This window comes from Octopus sinensis, linkage group LG10 (assembly GCF_006345805.1).
Source record: "Octopus sinensis linkage group LG10, ASM634580v1, whole genome shotgun sequence".
NCBI classification, from domain to species: domain Eukaryota; kingdom Metazoa; phylum Mollusca; class Cephalopoda; order Octopoda; family Octopodidae; genus Octopus; species Octopus sinensis.
In genome coordinates this window covers 74,469,648-74,487,175 of record NC_043006.1, presented here as the reverse complement: position 1 = coordinate 74,487,175, position 17,528 = coordinate 74,469,648, and the positions used below count along the sequence as shown (strand labels likewise).

The 17,528-nt window shown below is 35.8% G+C and overlaps 1 protein-coding gene across 1 annotated transcript in view; it reads right to left on the bottom strand.

Annotated features, from left to right (window-relative positions):
- The window catches only part of LOC115216255 (gonadotropin-releasing hormone receptor), a 223,342-nt gene that overhangs the window by 65,848 nt on the left and 139,966 nt on the right, over positions 1-17,528 (bottom strand). Inside the window, exon 2 of the mRNA XM_036506962.1 lies at positions 3,302-3,962. Coding sequence (XP_036362855.1) covers positions 3,302-3,793 — 492 coding nt within the window. The 5' untranslated portion in view covers positions 3,794-3,962. The remainder of the gene's footprint in view (positions 1-3,301; positions 3,963-17,528) is intronic.

Genomic DNA, 17,528 nt, shown 5'->3' with positions numbered 1-17,528 from the left:
TTACAATTTTACAATATTGAAATGAACCAGTACTTCCATGCGCTACGTAATCATTAGTTTCATGTGATGACAGTCGTTTTCCACAATTGATAACTGTGGATTAATATATTTTTCTATACAATCATACAAGTTCTCTTATATATAGATATATAGGCGCGGGTGTTGCTGTGTGGCAAGAAACTTTCTTCCCAACCACATAGTTCAAGGTTCAATCCCAGACCCTTGTCAGTGGATTTAGCGGACTGAAAATGAAAGAAGTCCGTCGTATATCACTTACTATATAAAATAGACCTGTGTGTGTGTGTGGTGTGTGTGTGTGTGTGTGTGTGTGTGTGTGTTCGCTTTTCACGCGAAAACGGTTGCATGAATTACTTCCATACGTGGAATGCATGAATAATTTGACTTCGGATAGAGAATAGGGTCATCATTTTAATTTTTATTAAAAATATATAATGTTGCTTTACATTTTTGTTTCACTTCTTTAAAAAGGTTTCTCAATGTCAGCTTCTGGAATTGACGTAAAAAAGTATCTCACTGTCTAATTTAATGATTTCTTATCAAGTTACAATTCGCTATTCGTAAACAACTACGATAAATTACTGAAAGAAATATTTTCTAAGTTCACAAATTTAAATATTAGGTGCAAGATAGTTTTTAACGTGCTTTTAGTAATACGATTTTTTCATTTCATGTTTATCTCTTTAATGGGAGTAAAACTATTTTTCCGTTCTAATGAACTTGGATATGGTTTGCTTATATGATTTTACATAGTCGTAATGCAGCCATGAAACGCGCGTAGTCGATGTACAAGTATTTACTTTTATACATCATATTAATGCATAAATTTTTATTGTTCAATTTATATTTCATTTGATTTTAGATTAATATTTTTATGATGAATATTTCTTTGTATTCGCTGGGATTTTAGAAGTATTTGCTCTTTTATATTATATGATTGTAATAATCTTACTGTTCAATATTATATATTATTAAAATTTTGGATTAGTATTTTGTATGGTATATGTCTCACAGCATGGTTTTGAACGGGTTATTCATTGACTGAGTTGTGGAATGGTAGTTCGTCTCTAAATTAGTTGTATACATATATTATATATTACGAAATTCGATCTAATGTTATTATAGTGAATTTTACCTGTAAGGTTGGAATAATATTTTATTCCCTAATATTATATATATATATATATATATATATATTAATCAATATAAGGGTAGCAAAAAATTCAAAAGAAATTTTTTTGCCACCAGCGATCTAGTGAGAAAGAGAAAATAGTCACAGACTATTGCTGAAATGTTGCTGAAATTATATATATATATATATCAAAGTTGTTGCTGAAAATTCACATAAATTTGAAAAACTTGTAATTGTTTATAATAAATTTATATTTATAAACCAAACTAGTTTCAACAATATATTTTGTCTACCAATGGTAAAAGTTTAGAATTATAAATTAGAAAAACATCTTTAAAAGTTTCAATGTTAACAAATTTAAATGTTCATAACAGACAAATTTAGTTTTATGAATTTGAAAAAGATGTTCATAACAGTCAATAATATTAAAACTGTGCGTCAATTTGTTTGAATCTGCAAAGCTCATCAGTGTTAGTAGTAATCGACAAGAAATGAATATTATCAAAGTTTCAGTCATACTGAGTTAATAGGGACAAAAAAACAAGGGAGAAATGAGGATAGTAAAAAAAGGAATTTGGTTTACAATTTTTCTGATACTTTTTTCCGTCGTGCGAAAGAACTTTGACTTGTAACGGTGTGTTTTGGAATCCGGTCTATTTGTAATTTTTTCCGCGAGCTGATCTGATTTTTTTTAAAGTACTGATCACGTCTTGTTTTTCCGGTGGTCAAGTTTTTCGTTCTGCCTGGTTGACTTCCCTGTGGGGAACGGTTAGCAGTCGTTACGGTTGGTTGATTCCCTTAAAGGATCATTTTGTTGTATTTGTTGAAGTTCGGTTTTGATTGTTATAGAGCTACATGACGTCAGCAACTGATGTTTGTAAAATTTCATTGGGCTAGAGATAGATGACGTCGGCAATTGGTGTTTGTATGGTGTTATTGTATGGTGATTTGGAGTTGCGGTTTCAAAACCCGGGTGAGAGACTGTTACTAAAGTTTTTAAAATAGTTTGCTGTTCCTGGTTGTTTTTTGTGGAGAAATTGAGTCTTTTTTTCTTTTTCTCTTTAGTGTTTTTTCATCGTTCTAAAGGTTATTCAGCTGTGGTATATATTTTTTAATGATTATGCTTTCTTAAACGGAATTGGTTTGGGATGATTTTAGTGCATTGATACAGAGAGAAGATTCGGTATTTCAGGTTTATGTTTACGGGGCATTGGTCTAGTTCTTTGCTTACAGGAATTTTCCTAATCGTGTGGTCCCGGATTTTTTGTCATTGCACCATTAGCCTGTCCTTAGTTTGACCTATGTAGTCTCCACCACACCCTCCACATATGAGAACATAGATTAAGTTCTTCGAAGCACAGGTGAAGTGATTTTTACGATAAAAGTTTGACCTGACATAAATTTGTATGTTAAGCTCTCTAAGAGGAAGATGCAAGTTCCGCAGTTATGGCGGTTGCACTATTTGACTCGTGTTTGTCACTCTCACCATCGCTTGGCAACCGATGTTAGCGATTTGGCAAAAGAGCCTGATAGACTAAGTACTAGACTTACTAAGAATAAGTCATGGGGTCGATTTGTTCGACTAAAGGCGGTGCTCCAGCATGGCCGCCGTTAAAGGACTGAAACAAATAAAAGTTTAAAAGAATATATATGCATGCCTAATCATTAGGAGATACAAAAGTGTATTACATCCACGATCGTTTTGACGGCTTTTATGAATCAGAAATTTTTCTTTAGAAATTTCAGATCTTGCTCATTCCCTCTTTATTTAAGAAATCAGATATTTTGGTACTTTTCTAAACACGAAAGCATTTCGGGTGAAAAAAGACAAATAAGTATACATAAGCGTCAGATATGGCTGTGTCGCTAGCAGGCTTGTTTTACAACCACGTGGTTTCGAATTCAGTACCAGTGCACGGTACCTGTGGCTAGTGTGTTCTACTATAGCACCGAGGCGCCCAATGCCTTGTAAGCGAACTTGGTAAACAGAAACTGTGTGGAGCCCTTCGTGGATTTGAACCCGTAACCGCATGATTGCAACGCGTAATTGCTAATCATATGACCATGCCTGCACCTTTATATTAGTTATTTCAATAATATGATTATATAACAGTAAATTATATGATTATATAAATAACAGTTTTCACTTACCTGCGGTATACTGAAAATAGCACTGAGGACCCACGCCATTGTGATCATGATACGTACTCTAAGAGGTGCTTTACTGCGGCTCATTGGCGAGAGGATGGCAAAACATCTATCCAACGCTATGCTTACTGTTATGTAAGTGGATAAATGTAGACCAAAAACTGTAAGATACTTCATAATCTTGCACATTGTATTTCCTGCCAGCCACTCTACAGTAGCTGACCATATGATGTCCATAAGTATGTTGAAAAAACTGACCATTAAGTCAGCAATGGCTAGATTCAGGATTAAGCTTTGTATTGTGGAACGCGATCCTCTAATTCTGAATATTTGTATAATCACAAGAGTGTTTCCGAAAAAGGAAATCACAAAGACAGTTCCGAGGACACACAGCTTCGATACATATACATTATCAAAGCGAGGTGCATCAGGTAAAGGAGTAGAAGTTATGTTATAAGTCATGTTATTAAACATGGAATCGTTCAAGTAATCCATATTGGATTTTTGTATAACCACACGGTAATCGATATTTCTGGAAATGTTCGTTGTCTTTTAAAGCGTAGATGTCATTAGAGTATCCTGTAGAATTACCACATAAATATATCTTCAATTAATATCCCGAAGATCAGTATCCATTGTCTTAATAAATTCCATTGATTTGTATCTGAAAATATTAAAGAGAAACGTAAGGAATATAGAAAAGGAATCACTTTCATTAAACAAGTTTTAAAATTAATTTGTGTACATACATGTATGAGTATGTTTGGTTATATCTACGTACATGCAGGTAAAGAATACTATAGTCTAATGCAGTAATCCAGCTTGATATCTGTGACAGTCAGTTGACATACGAGATAAGCTGTTATCTTAATCTCTACAATGGTAACTGCAAACCTATCACTTTGTCTATACAAAGATACAAGAATACTTTTCATTTGAACTCTTGTTAGATTCACTATTCCGAGATGTCTTTGACTGATGAGTTACGACGTTGTCGAAACACTGGGAGTTACAGAATCTGGTTACGTTAAGGAATCGAGTGTGCTATGAACACATATTTATCTTAAAGTAGAAGTTATTCTCCTTTGACAAAACACAACAGAGAGTAGCATATTTTAGTTCGACCCTGGAGTAGCGAGATGTAAGCCATAGGTTTGATTCTCGTTGTTCACTGTGCAATATGACCATTTATTATTTTTGAACGTGAAACGATAAATATACATGATGCACACAAACGCACATGCATAAACATACATAGCAGTTAGACCAAGGCATATAAACGAGATATTTAATCACTGAGAGTAAACAACAAATAAGCAGGTACTGAGTGCTATGAATTTATATCTAGGCGAATGAGAGAAACTGGGAAAATGAACTTTAACTATAACACACGAAAAAAATATTGAATATTTACTACAAATTAGCACTCTAGAGTTGTAGATGTTTTGGCGAATAATCCCCTTGTCAGCAGCCGTTGAGCTAAAGGTATTTAGATTTTTAAACTATACAATATAGAGCTAGTGACAGTGTGAGTAGTTGGTATATAAACCAGCCAGGATTTGACAAACGAAACGAAATATTTGCTATTAGCTAGAATTAATAGCGTTTTTAGAAAGGTGGTGAGAATATTTCAAAAGGCCAGTCTTGTCACTTGATGGGTCACGCTGAATCTCCCTTAGAATTACTTTAAGTGTTACGCATATCAGGCTGTCCTGTTCATCAGCTCAACTGGAACTCCTGTCGTCGTAACCAACGGAGTGCCACACACACACACACACTCACACACACATATATATATATATATAAATCACAAAAACGGAGCAAGAACGTAGCGCACGACAATAAAAACATAAGGACAGGTGGACGATTGAAAGATGGACAGGAAAACCAAGACGGAACATTTGTGGCTTTCTATTCATCAGTCAAGCTTTCAATCATCATTACAGTTTCGGCTGGTTACACTTGAGACTGTTCAAAATTGCTATGGGCATTAAATGTTTGGAAGAAAGCGAGCGAATATGTGCGACAACACAGAAAAAGAAACGAGAAAGCAGAGAAAATGTTACACGATTACAAATACAAACAACAAGAATAACAGCAGGTGTCTTTCGACTAAAAGAACAAGTTAAGTTAAGCTGGTGTGTGAAGTGGAAGCCTTGTGGCAACAAACATACATAAAAGTCAAGAGAGAGGGAAATAACGTGTTGTTCGAGCGTCGGTCAAGCCAAGAAAGAAAGATCACGTAGGGGGAACAGAGAGAAGTGGGAGGTAGAGGGATTGAAGAATTAGGGAAGAAACTTACATATGAAGCAGCTCTGCTAATGACCTGTGTAATTGTCTTCAGTGCGTCATCGAACAATTCTCTAACGCAAACTCTGTGTTCAACCTCAACAGCTGCATAAAGAAACCTAAGATTATGACTAAGACTTCTCCGCACTCTCTTTGTCTATCAAGATTTCCACACTGAAAGGTGTAGGTAATTTCATGTATCCGTTTTCAATCATATCTAACAACTTGTCTCAAAATGCAATGATTAATGCATGGACTAGCAACACTGTTCCTGTTATGATTAAATTCACCAACAGAGTGTGCGGCAAACAAACACTCTCACAAAGCAGCAAATTGAATATTTATCAACATGTTTTGTCAGCAACTTACTATACGTAGCGAAAAGTGGACGATATAAGTTAGTAAAGTGAGGAAGTTAAAGCTTTTCACATGAGATGTCTTCCCAAAATAATTCACATCACACGGGAATTTAAAATCCTCAATTGTGAGGTACTTGTTAGAAGAGAGGCGAAAGACATATCTGTAACGTTCAACGAGTGTCGTATGCATTGGCTTAGTGAGGGAATTGCAATCCATATGAAGTTCTGCGTGGCCACATTAAGAGCTGGTGGTGCCCAACGGTCCATCCCTCCTTTGAGATAGGAACTATGCAAAGGAGACTTCTGTTCTGCATTTGTTGAAATATGAAAGTATATAATATCGAGCTGTTTATTCTGGTGACATTCTGCATAAAGTTTTAATATGGAGGAGGATCGAAATCAGCTCCGACCACGAAAAGAGGAAAGGTGGAAGGCATGACCTTCACTTGGCAATTCAGTATTCACCTGTAGTGGTTGCTGTAGGGGTCGATTAAATAAGTACCAGATACGCACTGGGGTCGATGTAATCGACTTAATCCATTTGTCTGTCTCTGTCCATTCTATGTTTAGCCTCCTGTGGGCAATAAAGAAATAAATAAACATGTACCGAGTTCATGTATGACGTGTTAGCATGATACTGTACGAAGGGACAAGCGTAGGAAAGAGGCAAGAAGAAGAAGAGGAAAAAGAAATATTGGTATCGTTCCAAGATGAGCGGAGATCAGGAATGTAACGAAATCGTAAACATTCACACGCAAACACACAAAGACAGAAACATTCATAAACGTATATATATAGATGGACATAGATACACGCATACTAAAACATGAATATTGTTGCTTGATCTTTAAAATTAAGAGTTATTCAAAGGTGGCGAGCTGGCAGAACCGTTAGCACTCCGAAAAAGATGCTTGGCGATATTGTCTTTACGTACTGTATTCAAATTCCGCTGAGCACGAGTTTGTCTTTCATCCTTTCTAGGTCGATAAAATAATGCCTGTTGAGTGCCCAAGTCGATTACATCGACTTCGTCTCAAAATTTACTGGCTCTCTGCCAAATTTTCAAACCATTATTCGGTTCTAATAAGGCGTCAAGCTGGCAGAATCGTTAGCACGCTGAATGAAATGCACAGCGGTAGTTCGCCCTTCACTACGTTTTAAGTTCAAATTCCGCCGAGGTCGATTTCGCCTTTTATGTTTTTGAGTAGGCATAATCGACTATCCACTACCCCAAATTTCAGGCCTTGTGACTATAGTACAAAGGATTATTAGGTTCTTATATATTGTTTGCAAGAGCAATGTACCAATATCCACAGACATTATACTTCTAGACATTCTCAATACTATTTTCAAATGAAACTGTTGTAGTAACCTACGCGTTTTACAGTAAATCGCAAAGGATTTGGAAAAAATTTTGTAAGTGATAAAATCCTCGACGTCGGGTTTAAAATACTATGACAGAAAATCCTGGTAGATTTCATGTCATGATATAGATTTTTTTCTCTTTTTAGACGTGAAATATATGTGTATTTAATATTAGTTTGCATTTTGTTGTTAGTAAAGCTTCAATAGTTTTTCCTCTAATTTTTGATTTTGGGAATTCTGTTAAATATTTTAGTGCTGCCTAAAAATGTTTAACTACCCAATTTTATCATTTTATTTTGTGTACAGCTTTATAATAAGGATTTACAGTAATATAACTACAAATCCCGTATTTTGACTTTTTATTAAAATTTTATGTATTGATTAAGTCTTTCCTTGTTTGTTTTGCAAAATAGTGGTTTTGTCTCTAATAATATTATATAATATTTTACTATAAAATTGGATTTAATCCTAAATCTGATTTTTTTTCCCTGTAAATTTGGATTTATTCCCTAATATTTATTTATATATATATATATATATATATATTATATATATATATATATATATGTATGTATGTATGCATGTGTGTGTATCTATGTATGTATATATGTTTGTGTGTATATTATATATATATATATATGTATGTAGGTATTTGAATTTCTGGAAGATATTATTCACACGCCATACATATATAGACTCATACACATACACACACGCAGATAGATATATACGAGATTTGTTTATCACCCATTATTTTATTGCTAATTTAATAACGAATCGGATATATCAGAGGGATATCTTTAGGAGTAATGTAAGTTATATGAAAATCACTCTAAGCCCAGGAACTTATCACAAACGTGTCTTTTGTTTTCACTCATAAAATAAACAAACACAAAAATAACTAGATAAATACGCACATACATACGGGCACTACTTACTTCTCTCTATCACGTAAACAAACATTGATGTTTAAAAATTTTACGATATTAATAGACAAAATACACAATTCATTCATGTTTCTATCTTGAGGAGGGATCAAGAAAATCTAACAATCGACTAGGATTTTCCATTGTCTTTAACATACAGAAATAACTATACATACATATACAAATTTATTTATACATGCGCATGCATATGTATAACATTATAAGTATACATATGTATATGAAAATATATATATATATATATAATATATATATATAATATATATATATATATATAGGGAGAGTTTACAAAAAAAAAAGACGAAGACAGATGGTGTACAAAACAAACAGATGTATTAGCATAATGCTCAGGAATAGATAGTCTTTTACGTTTCGAGCCTACACACACACACACATATATATACATACACTGCTGCTTTTAAATCATATTACTCTACCTCTGGTATTTGAGTACACTTTCTTCCACCTTGTTTCACATTTATGTGCTTACTGCGGTATATATATATATATATATATATATATATATATATATATTATATATATATATATATATATATATATATATATATGTCTATATATATATGTCTATATATATATTTCATATATATATTTCATCAGAGACGGTGTGAGGATAAAATTAAGTCATAGTTATTTTAGATGTAATACAAAATAGAGCTGTAAGACCTTCTAATCTTATTACGCAAAAAATTCTGATATACACACGCTGACATAGAACCAACGTTGAACCCTTTATTCGCAATATTACCGAATCTAGAACTTAACTATGGTCTGTCTATAGCACTTCTTCAGCATTACCTGACACCTTTGGGTTTCAATGGCACCATTATCTCTTATAACCTCAACTTCTCGCTACTATATATATATATTGTACATATATATAGGTGTATATGTTTGCATGTCTGTGTATATACATATTTGTGTATATGTGTGGATGTACGTGTAAATATTGATAGATGCGTATATCGACAAAGCCGAGTGGCACGAACGCATTTACCCTGTGTAAATGTGTGCTTGGATATACGAACGCACGCTTTACTTAAAAGAAAAATACTTATAATGCACGCGCGTTTGCAGGGTAGCTGTATATGTATGCATGTGTATAAGCATATATATATGCACGATTCGAAGGCGAGTGGTTTAGTTGTTAGGGCATTTGTCTCACGATCGTAAGCTCTTGTGTTCAATTCCCGCGATGCATTTAGTCCTTGAGCAAGACACTTTATTTTCACGTTACCCTAGTTCACTCAGCTGGCAGAAATGAGTAGTACCTGCATTTCAAAGGGCCGGCCTTGTAACACTCTGTGTCACGCTGAATCTCTCCGAGAAATACGTTAACAGTACACGTGTCTGTGGAGTGCTCAGCCATTTGCACGTTAATTTCACGAGTAAGCTCTTCCGTTGGTCGTATCAGCTAGGACCCTCGTAGTCGTAACCGACGGAGTGCTCGATATCCACAAGGGTATATATGTGTATGTATATATAGGTATATATGTCTGTATACGCGTGAGTGTATACATGTGCGTGTGTGTTGGGGGTATGTGTGTATATATGTACACGATCCGAATGACACCAGTGCGTATAAAATGGAGTGTGTATGTGAGTAAGTATGTGCTTATTGACAGGATGAGCAGTGTGCACCATTATGTATGTATGTATATATATATTATTCTTATAATTTGTATATCTTTATTTTATTATAAATGCAAAACAGCACTATGGAGGAATCGATGTAAACGCAAATAATAAACCGCGATAGGTGAACCGCGATATGGCGAGGGATTCATAAGTAGTCTTCATAAACGCCAAGGTTTTTAATACGTTTTCTAATAACGTGTATTGGCTGCTGAAGAGAACTGAAACACCACTGCTAAAGTGTAATCAGTAGTTTACAGAACCTCGCTGGCAAAATTAACTTTAAAATTAGTATTAACTACATCATTTAATTATGTTATGAAATATTCAGTTATATTTTTCGGGTCTTTGGAGATAGGTTTCGTGTTAACATACTTGGAAATTTATACTGGGAAATATATAATTGAATATATATCTATTCAAATTTCCTTTGAAGTTAACCAGATATGTATGCAATTATTCGGTTTAATATTACCTCAAATCATGAACGCCTAAATATATTATACCGAGCAAAAGAGATGATCTTGGCGAAAGCGTCTTTGACATAGGCAGGATCGATGAGAATTATATACGCTCTCAGTATGTTAATTCATCATAATTTTGGAATAATGCCGGCAATTTTGAGATGAGAGGGCAGTCAATTACATCCACCTCAGTGCTCAAGTTGTACTCTTTTATGAACCGTGAAAGGATAAAAACCAAAGCCAGCTTCGATAGCATTTGAACGCAGAACATAACAAGCCGAAAGTAGTATTGCTAAGCGTTTCTTCCTTTACAATTCTGGCAACTTACCGCCTGTATAAAAACATGTTTCTACTTGAAGAATGAGGCCACAAATTCGGGGAAGAGATTAAGTCGATCGCATCGACCCCAGTGCGTAGTTGGTACTTATTTAACGACCCCGAAAGGATAAAAAAGGTAAAGTCGACCTCGGCAGAATATGAACTCAGAACGTAGCGGTAGCGGCGGACGAAATACCTATTTCTTTACTACCCACAAGGGGCTAAACACAGAGAGGACAAACAAGGACAGACAAACGGATTAAGTCGATTATATCGACATCAGTGCGTAACTGGTACTTAATTTATCGATCCCGAAAGGATGAAAGGCAGAGTCGACCTCGGCGGAATTTGAACTCAGAACGTAGCGGCAGACGAAATACCGCTAAGCATTTTCCCCGGCGTGCTAACGATTCTATTTGTATAAATCCTTACCGCTTCTATAAATAATATAACTCTCTCTGCAGATAACATCGAATGTAATAACTTACAGATCTATACTTTATGAGTAAAAACCTTTGATGAAAATTAAAGCAGTATTTATATTTTCCGAATATTATTATTAATCCATTGGATTTAGACGGAATTCTATTTGCAATTACATAACAAATTTCCTTCAGTTATACTGTGCTAAGAATAGGGAAAGATCAAATTTCTAAATTTGATAACATTTATCTGAAGTAATAAATCTGCTTTTCTTATTAGGAATTCTGAAGAATGTTTTCAGATAGGAAATAAATATCGCGAAGAAATTTACTAATATAACTCACAAGTAATTAAATAGTCAAGTAGAAGCATAGCTTTTAGATGCCGAGATTTGCTTTGGCGTTTGCATAAAATACGCTTCTTCGATATCTATTTTGATAAGACATATCAACACATGATACCATATATATTCAAAACAGGTCGATCTAATTTAGCCATTAGTTCCCATTAATGGAAGTCTGTAATGTACTTAGAACGAATATTTAATTTGGCTAGGGCGGTGAACTGATAGTTCATTAGCACATCGGGCAAAATGCTTAGCGGTATTTCGCCTGCCATTACGTTGTGAGTTCAAATTCCGCCGAGGTCGACTTTGCTTTCATCCTTTCGGGGTCGATAAATTAAGTACCAGTTACGCACTAGGTTCGATATAATCGACTTAATACCATGTCTACCTTGTTTGGCCCCTCTATGTTTAGCCCCTTGTGGGTAATAAAGAAATATGTATTTCGTCTGCCGCTACGTTCAGAGTTCAAATTCCGTCGAGGTCGACTTTGCCTTTCATCCTTTCGGGGTCGATTAAATAAGTACCAGTTTCGCACTGGGGTCGATATAATCGACTTAATCCGTTTGTCTGTCCTTGTTTGTCCTCTCTGTGTTCAGCCCCTTATGGGTAGTAAAGAAATAGGTATTTCATCCATCTTTACGTCCTGAGTTCAAATTCCACCTAGGTAGACTTTGCCTTTCATCATTTCGTGGTCGATAAAGTAAATACCAGTTGAGCACTGGGGTAGATATAATCGATTTACTCCTCTCCTGACATTGCTGGCTTTGTGTCAAAATTTGAAACCAATATTTAATTTCACTAAATCCTCAAGTGAATTACAGTGATCCCTTGATTATCGCGGGTGCTACGTTCCAAAATCCCCGCGACAGATGAAAATTCGCGAAGTAGAAACAGTACTGTACTGTATATTTGTTTCATTGTTTTTATAATTTCTGTATATTTATTATTTCTTTATTGCCCAGAAGAGGCTAAACAAAGAGGGGACAAACAAGGACAGACAAACGGATTAAGTCGATTATATCGACCCCAGTGCGTAACTGGTATTTATCGATCCTGAAAGGATAAAAAGTAAAGTCGATCTCGGCGGAATTTTAACTCAGAACGTAGCGGCAGAGGAAATACCTATTTCTTTACTACCCACAAGGGGCTACACAGAGAGGGGACAAACAAGAACAGACAAACGGATTAAGTCGATTATATCGACCCCAGTGCGTAACTGGTACTTAATTTATCGATCCTGAAAGATTAAAAGGCAAAGTCGATCTCGGCGGAATTTGAACTCAGAACGTAGCGGCAGACGAAATACCTATTTCTTTACTACCCACAAGGGGCTAAACACAGAGAGGACAAACAAGGCCAGACAAACGGATCAAGTTGATTATATCGACCCCAGTGCGTAACTGGTACTTATTTAATCGAACCCGAAAGGATAAAAGGTAAAGTCGACCTCGGCGGAATTTGAACTCAGAACGTAACCGCAGACGAAATACCGCTAAGCATTTCGCCCGGCGTGCTAACCTTTCTGCCAGTTCGCCTTTGTATATATTTATGTTAATATAAATGCAAAACAACACTACAGAGGAATCGACGTAAGCTCAAATAATAAACCGCGATAGCTGAACCACGATTAGTGAACCGCGTTATGGCGAAGGATTACTGTATGCATACATGTTCGCAAACGCATATTATATGCATATAATATAATCGCGTGAGAAAGTAATCAATACGGTGATGGAGGTACCGTATAGACTAATAGATATTCAAAGATGAAGGATTCGCTTCCCGAGTTTCACGGTTCCTTTCCAAGATGTAACTGGTGTTACTTTTTTCCTTTCATGATTAAATAGGAGAAATACACATATGGGCAAGCAAGCGCACCCGAATGTGTTTGTGCATATATATATATATATATATATATATATATATAATATATATATATATATATATATATATTATATATATATATATATATATGTATGTATATATATATTCTCTCTTTCTGTCTCCCCCTAGATATATATACTCTTTTACTCTTTTACGTGTTTCAGTCATTTGACTGCGGCCATGCTGGAGCACCGTGTTTAATCGAGCAAATCGACCCCGGGACTTATTCTTTTGTAAGCCCAGTACTTATTCAATCGGTCTCTTTTGCCGAACCGCTAGGTAACGGGGACATAAACACACCAGCATCGGTTGTCAAGCAATGCTAGGGGGACAAACACAGACACAAAAACACACACACGCATATATATATACATATATACGACGGGCTTCTTTCAGTTTCCGACTACCAAATCCACACACAAGGCTTTGGTCGGCCCGATGCTATAGTAGAAGACACTTGCCCAAGTTGCCACGCAGTGTAACTGACCCCGGAACCATGTGGTTGGTAAACAAGCTACTTACTACACAGCCACTCCTGCGCCTATATATATATTCTCTATTTCTCCCCCCCTCCCCATACACATATATATATATATATACCGCTCTCATCCGCTGAAAATTCAAATCAAAATCTACCTTCTTCTGCCATATAGCACAGGTTATTCAAACATCTATAACAAATGACTTAATACGCAGACAGCTCTACCACATTTGATCAATAGATTCGCTGATAAAAAAAAAAATCTCCAGCCATATTTCAAACATAATTAATCAGCTCTAAATACAGTACGTCGTTACCTTCAAAAGCTTGTTATCATCACTTGCTCAGATTGCTGATTTCTGTAGCTGTATTCCAATTACAGCAGTATCATCTCATACAATACACCTGCTCTTATCTCATTCCATCGCCTATTTATTATTTATACTACGTATCTTTTTACACAATGATCTTATATTTGCATTTGTTCTTAAGCTGTTCTTCATTTATTTGTATGTTAATTAGATTTCATTCTAAATCAGTATATTGTTTTACGGGTAACCCTAGCAGTATCATGCTACCGGCAAGCAGGTGTAATTTCCTTCCTATAAGTAAAATCAGCTCACATATGAAGGGAAATCGTATGTTTGCGTGAGCGTGTGTGTGTGTGTCTGTTTGTGTACATATATATACATTGTTGTATATTAGGAGAATCAAAGGCGGCGAGCTGGCAGAAACGTTAGCACGCCGGGCGAAATGCGTAGCCGCATTTCGTCTGCCGTTACGTTCTGAGTTCATATTCCGCCGAGGTCGACTTTGCCGTTCATCCTTTCGGGGTCGATAAATTAAGTACCAGTTATGCACTGGGGTCGATATAATCCATTTGTCTGTCCTTGCTTGTCCTCTCTGTGTTTAGACCTTGTGGGTAGTAAAGAAATATGTTTATTAGGAGAATCATAATTCTAATAAACACATACACTGATTCAATTTCACTTCTTTTTTGTCAGTCACTTGGTTAGCTATTTAACCGAAAATTGATCGTTTGATTAGACATTCATTTAATCAATCAGTCAATTCTTTGCCAAACTCCTTTCATCGCTTTTGACGACCCCTTCAGTGACATGCCTACCATACTCCAAGTACACGTACATGCGTGTGTACGTGGGTACATGTTTGTTTTGTATTTGTGAGGAGTGAAGTATAAACAAACAACAATTGGTGAGTATGCTTATAAACTTAACGAATTATAACTCTTCCCACATATCACAGCATTGGTTTTAACACGTGGTTTCATGTCAAAATACTAGTAAAACTATCAGAAATTGTAATTTTCTATCATTTCTTTTCATGATACAAATGATTAATGCTCTTCCATACTTCATTGTTAATAATTTCTTAAATATTCAGAGGCGCGATGATAGAGTAACTTTGCTGGGATTTGGAACTAGACACAAAGAGACGTTTATCTGTCCTTGTTTGTCCCCTCTGTGTTTTGCCCCTTTGTGGGTAGTAAAGAAATAGGTATTTCGTCTGCCGCTACGTTCAGAGTTCAAATTCCGCCGAGGTCGATTTTACCTTTCATCCTTTCGGGGTCGATTAAATAAGTACCAGTTACGCACTGGGGTCGATATAATCGACTTAATCCGTTTGTCTGTCCTTGTTTGTCCTCTCTGTGTTTAGCCCCTTGTCGGTAGTAAAGAAATATGTATTTCGTCTGTCTTTACGTTCTGTATTCAAATTCCGCCAAGGTCGACTTTGCGTTTCATCCTTTCGGGGTCGATGAATTAATCATCGGATCTTTTCGGTTTGACCGGCAGTTTTTTCTAGCGATGTCATATGAAATTGTCACCCATAATTATGACCCTAGTATCGATCTATTGCATTTCAATCGGTTTTAGGGTTAGGGTTAGTTGGGGTTAGGGTTAGTTAGGGTTAGGGTTAGTTAGAGTTAGGGTTGGGAGGAAGGATATCTTTTTTCTTCACAAATGTAAATAAATCCAATCTGTTTCTTAAACGAGGGACATATTCATACGGCACAGAATGTTTTTAAACTCAATACACATAATTGATTGATTGAAATTGCAGAAATTGAAGAAAAAATACAACAAATATCTTACAAACTATAGAATTTTCTCAATAAAACCACGAGAAAAAGATGTTTTATAAACATATTCTACCAGTATACGATGTTTAACATTTTTTTAGTTACATAGAAATTATGTTAAAAACTGCCTTTCAAACCGAAAAGATCCTAAGTACCAGATGCGTACTGGTATTGTTCTAATCGACTTGCCCCCTCCCTTGTGCCTAGAGTAGAAAAGTACATATATATATATATATATATATATATATATATCAGTCTTATATTAAATTTTTAGGAGGAAGTTAAAATAGCAGGTTGTATTCATTCTTTTCTCGATGATATCAGTGAATTAATTAAGGTGAAGTGAATTCAGCTGGAGCGTGAAATTAAATCATCGCTCTCAGCTAGTGAACTCATTTTGGTACTAAACACACTGTTCACCGTTGAAAAATAAAAGCAGCTTGATTAAAATTCACCTGAAAAATATTTGCATTTAAATGGAATCTTTATTTCTTGCAATTTTTTTTAGATTTAAATTTCAGATGCTAACTAAGCATGAATTTATGAAAATTTAAAACACAACCTACCCTGATGCTGAATATTTTATAACTGTGAATAAATAATTCTTGAGCGAGTAAAACCTGAGAACCTTCATTGATATTTTCAACACCCTTTTTCTGGGAACGACCACAAATTATAATTTCAGAATAGAGTATTCTGGGTTTTATCGATAAAATATTATTCTTTTCCCTTATTTTATCACTCACAGCCATCACCTCCCATCTCTCCGTCTTTCTCTTTATTGGTTCCACGTTTTGGTTATAAGACCGGCAATTTCGAGGTGGTGGGAGTAAGTTGATTTCATCGACCCCATAATTCAAATAGGACTTGTTTTTATCGAACTCGATCTTGGCGAGATTTGAACTCAGAACAAATGTAAAAGACGAACGAAATGTCGCTAAGCATTTTGCCCAACATGCTGATGATTCCACCAGCTAGCCGCATCATCAATGTGAATAGATGTCGTTATTGCATTGAAAACCCGATTTCCTGTAATTTTATAAGAGTTTGGAATTATACACCAGCAAACTGTTGTCTTCTTCTTCCAATCAGGACTCACGTCATTAGCCACAAAGAATAATCTCTAATTCGAGCCTACTCTAAGCTACTAAAAATGCGTGTGGCAACTTGAAGACCCACCCACCACACGCGAAAGACTGGCGTTTGCACGGGTGCGACAGCTACGTTGTTATCCTCATTCCGTAAACGGTGGCTTTTAACGAGTGGAGAGTTGAACCATCCTGGGGTACTGCGGATTCACAATCTAAACTAGGGTTTACCACACCATAGTGGGTTACACCGTGGTTCATCTGCTTTGTGGCAGAAGTAGGAAGAAAGAGTGAGAGAAAGTCGTGGTGAAAGAGTACAGCGCCCCCCTCCGCCGGAGATTAGGTGTTTTTGCTCAATAAACACTCACAATGCCCAGTCTGGGAATCGAAACCGCGTTCTTACGACCACGAGTCCGCTGCCCTAACCACTGAGCCTTTGCGCCTCTACTATCGTTGCTGTTGCAGTGATGTTGCTGTTAGTCATCTCACGCTGTCATTTTCTCCTGGATTATTAA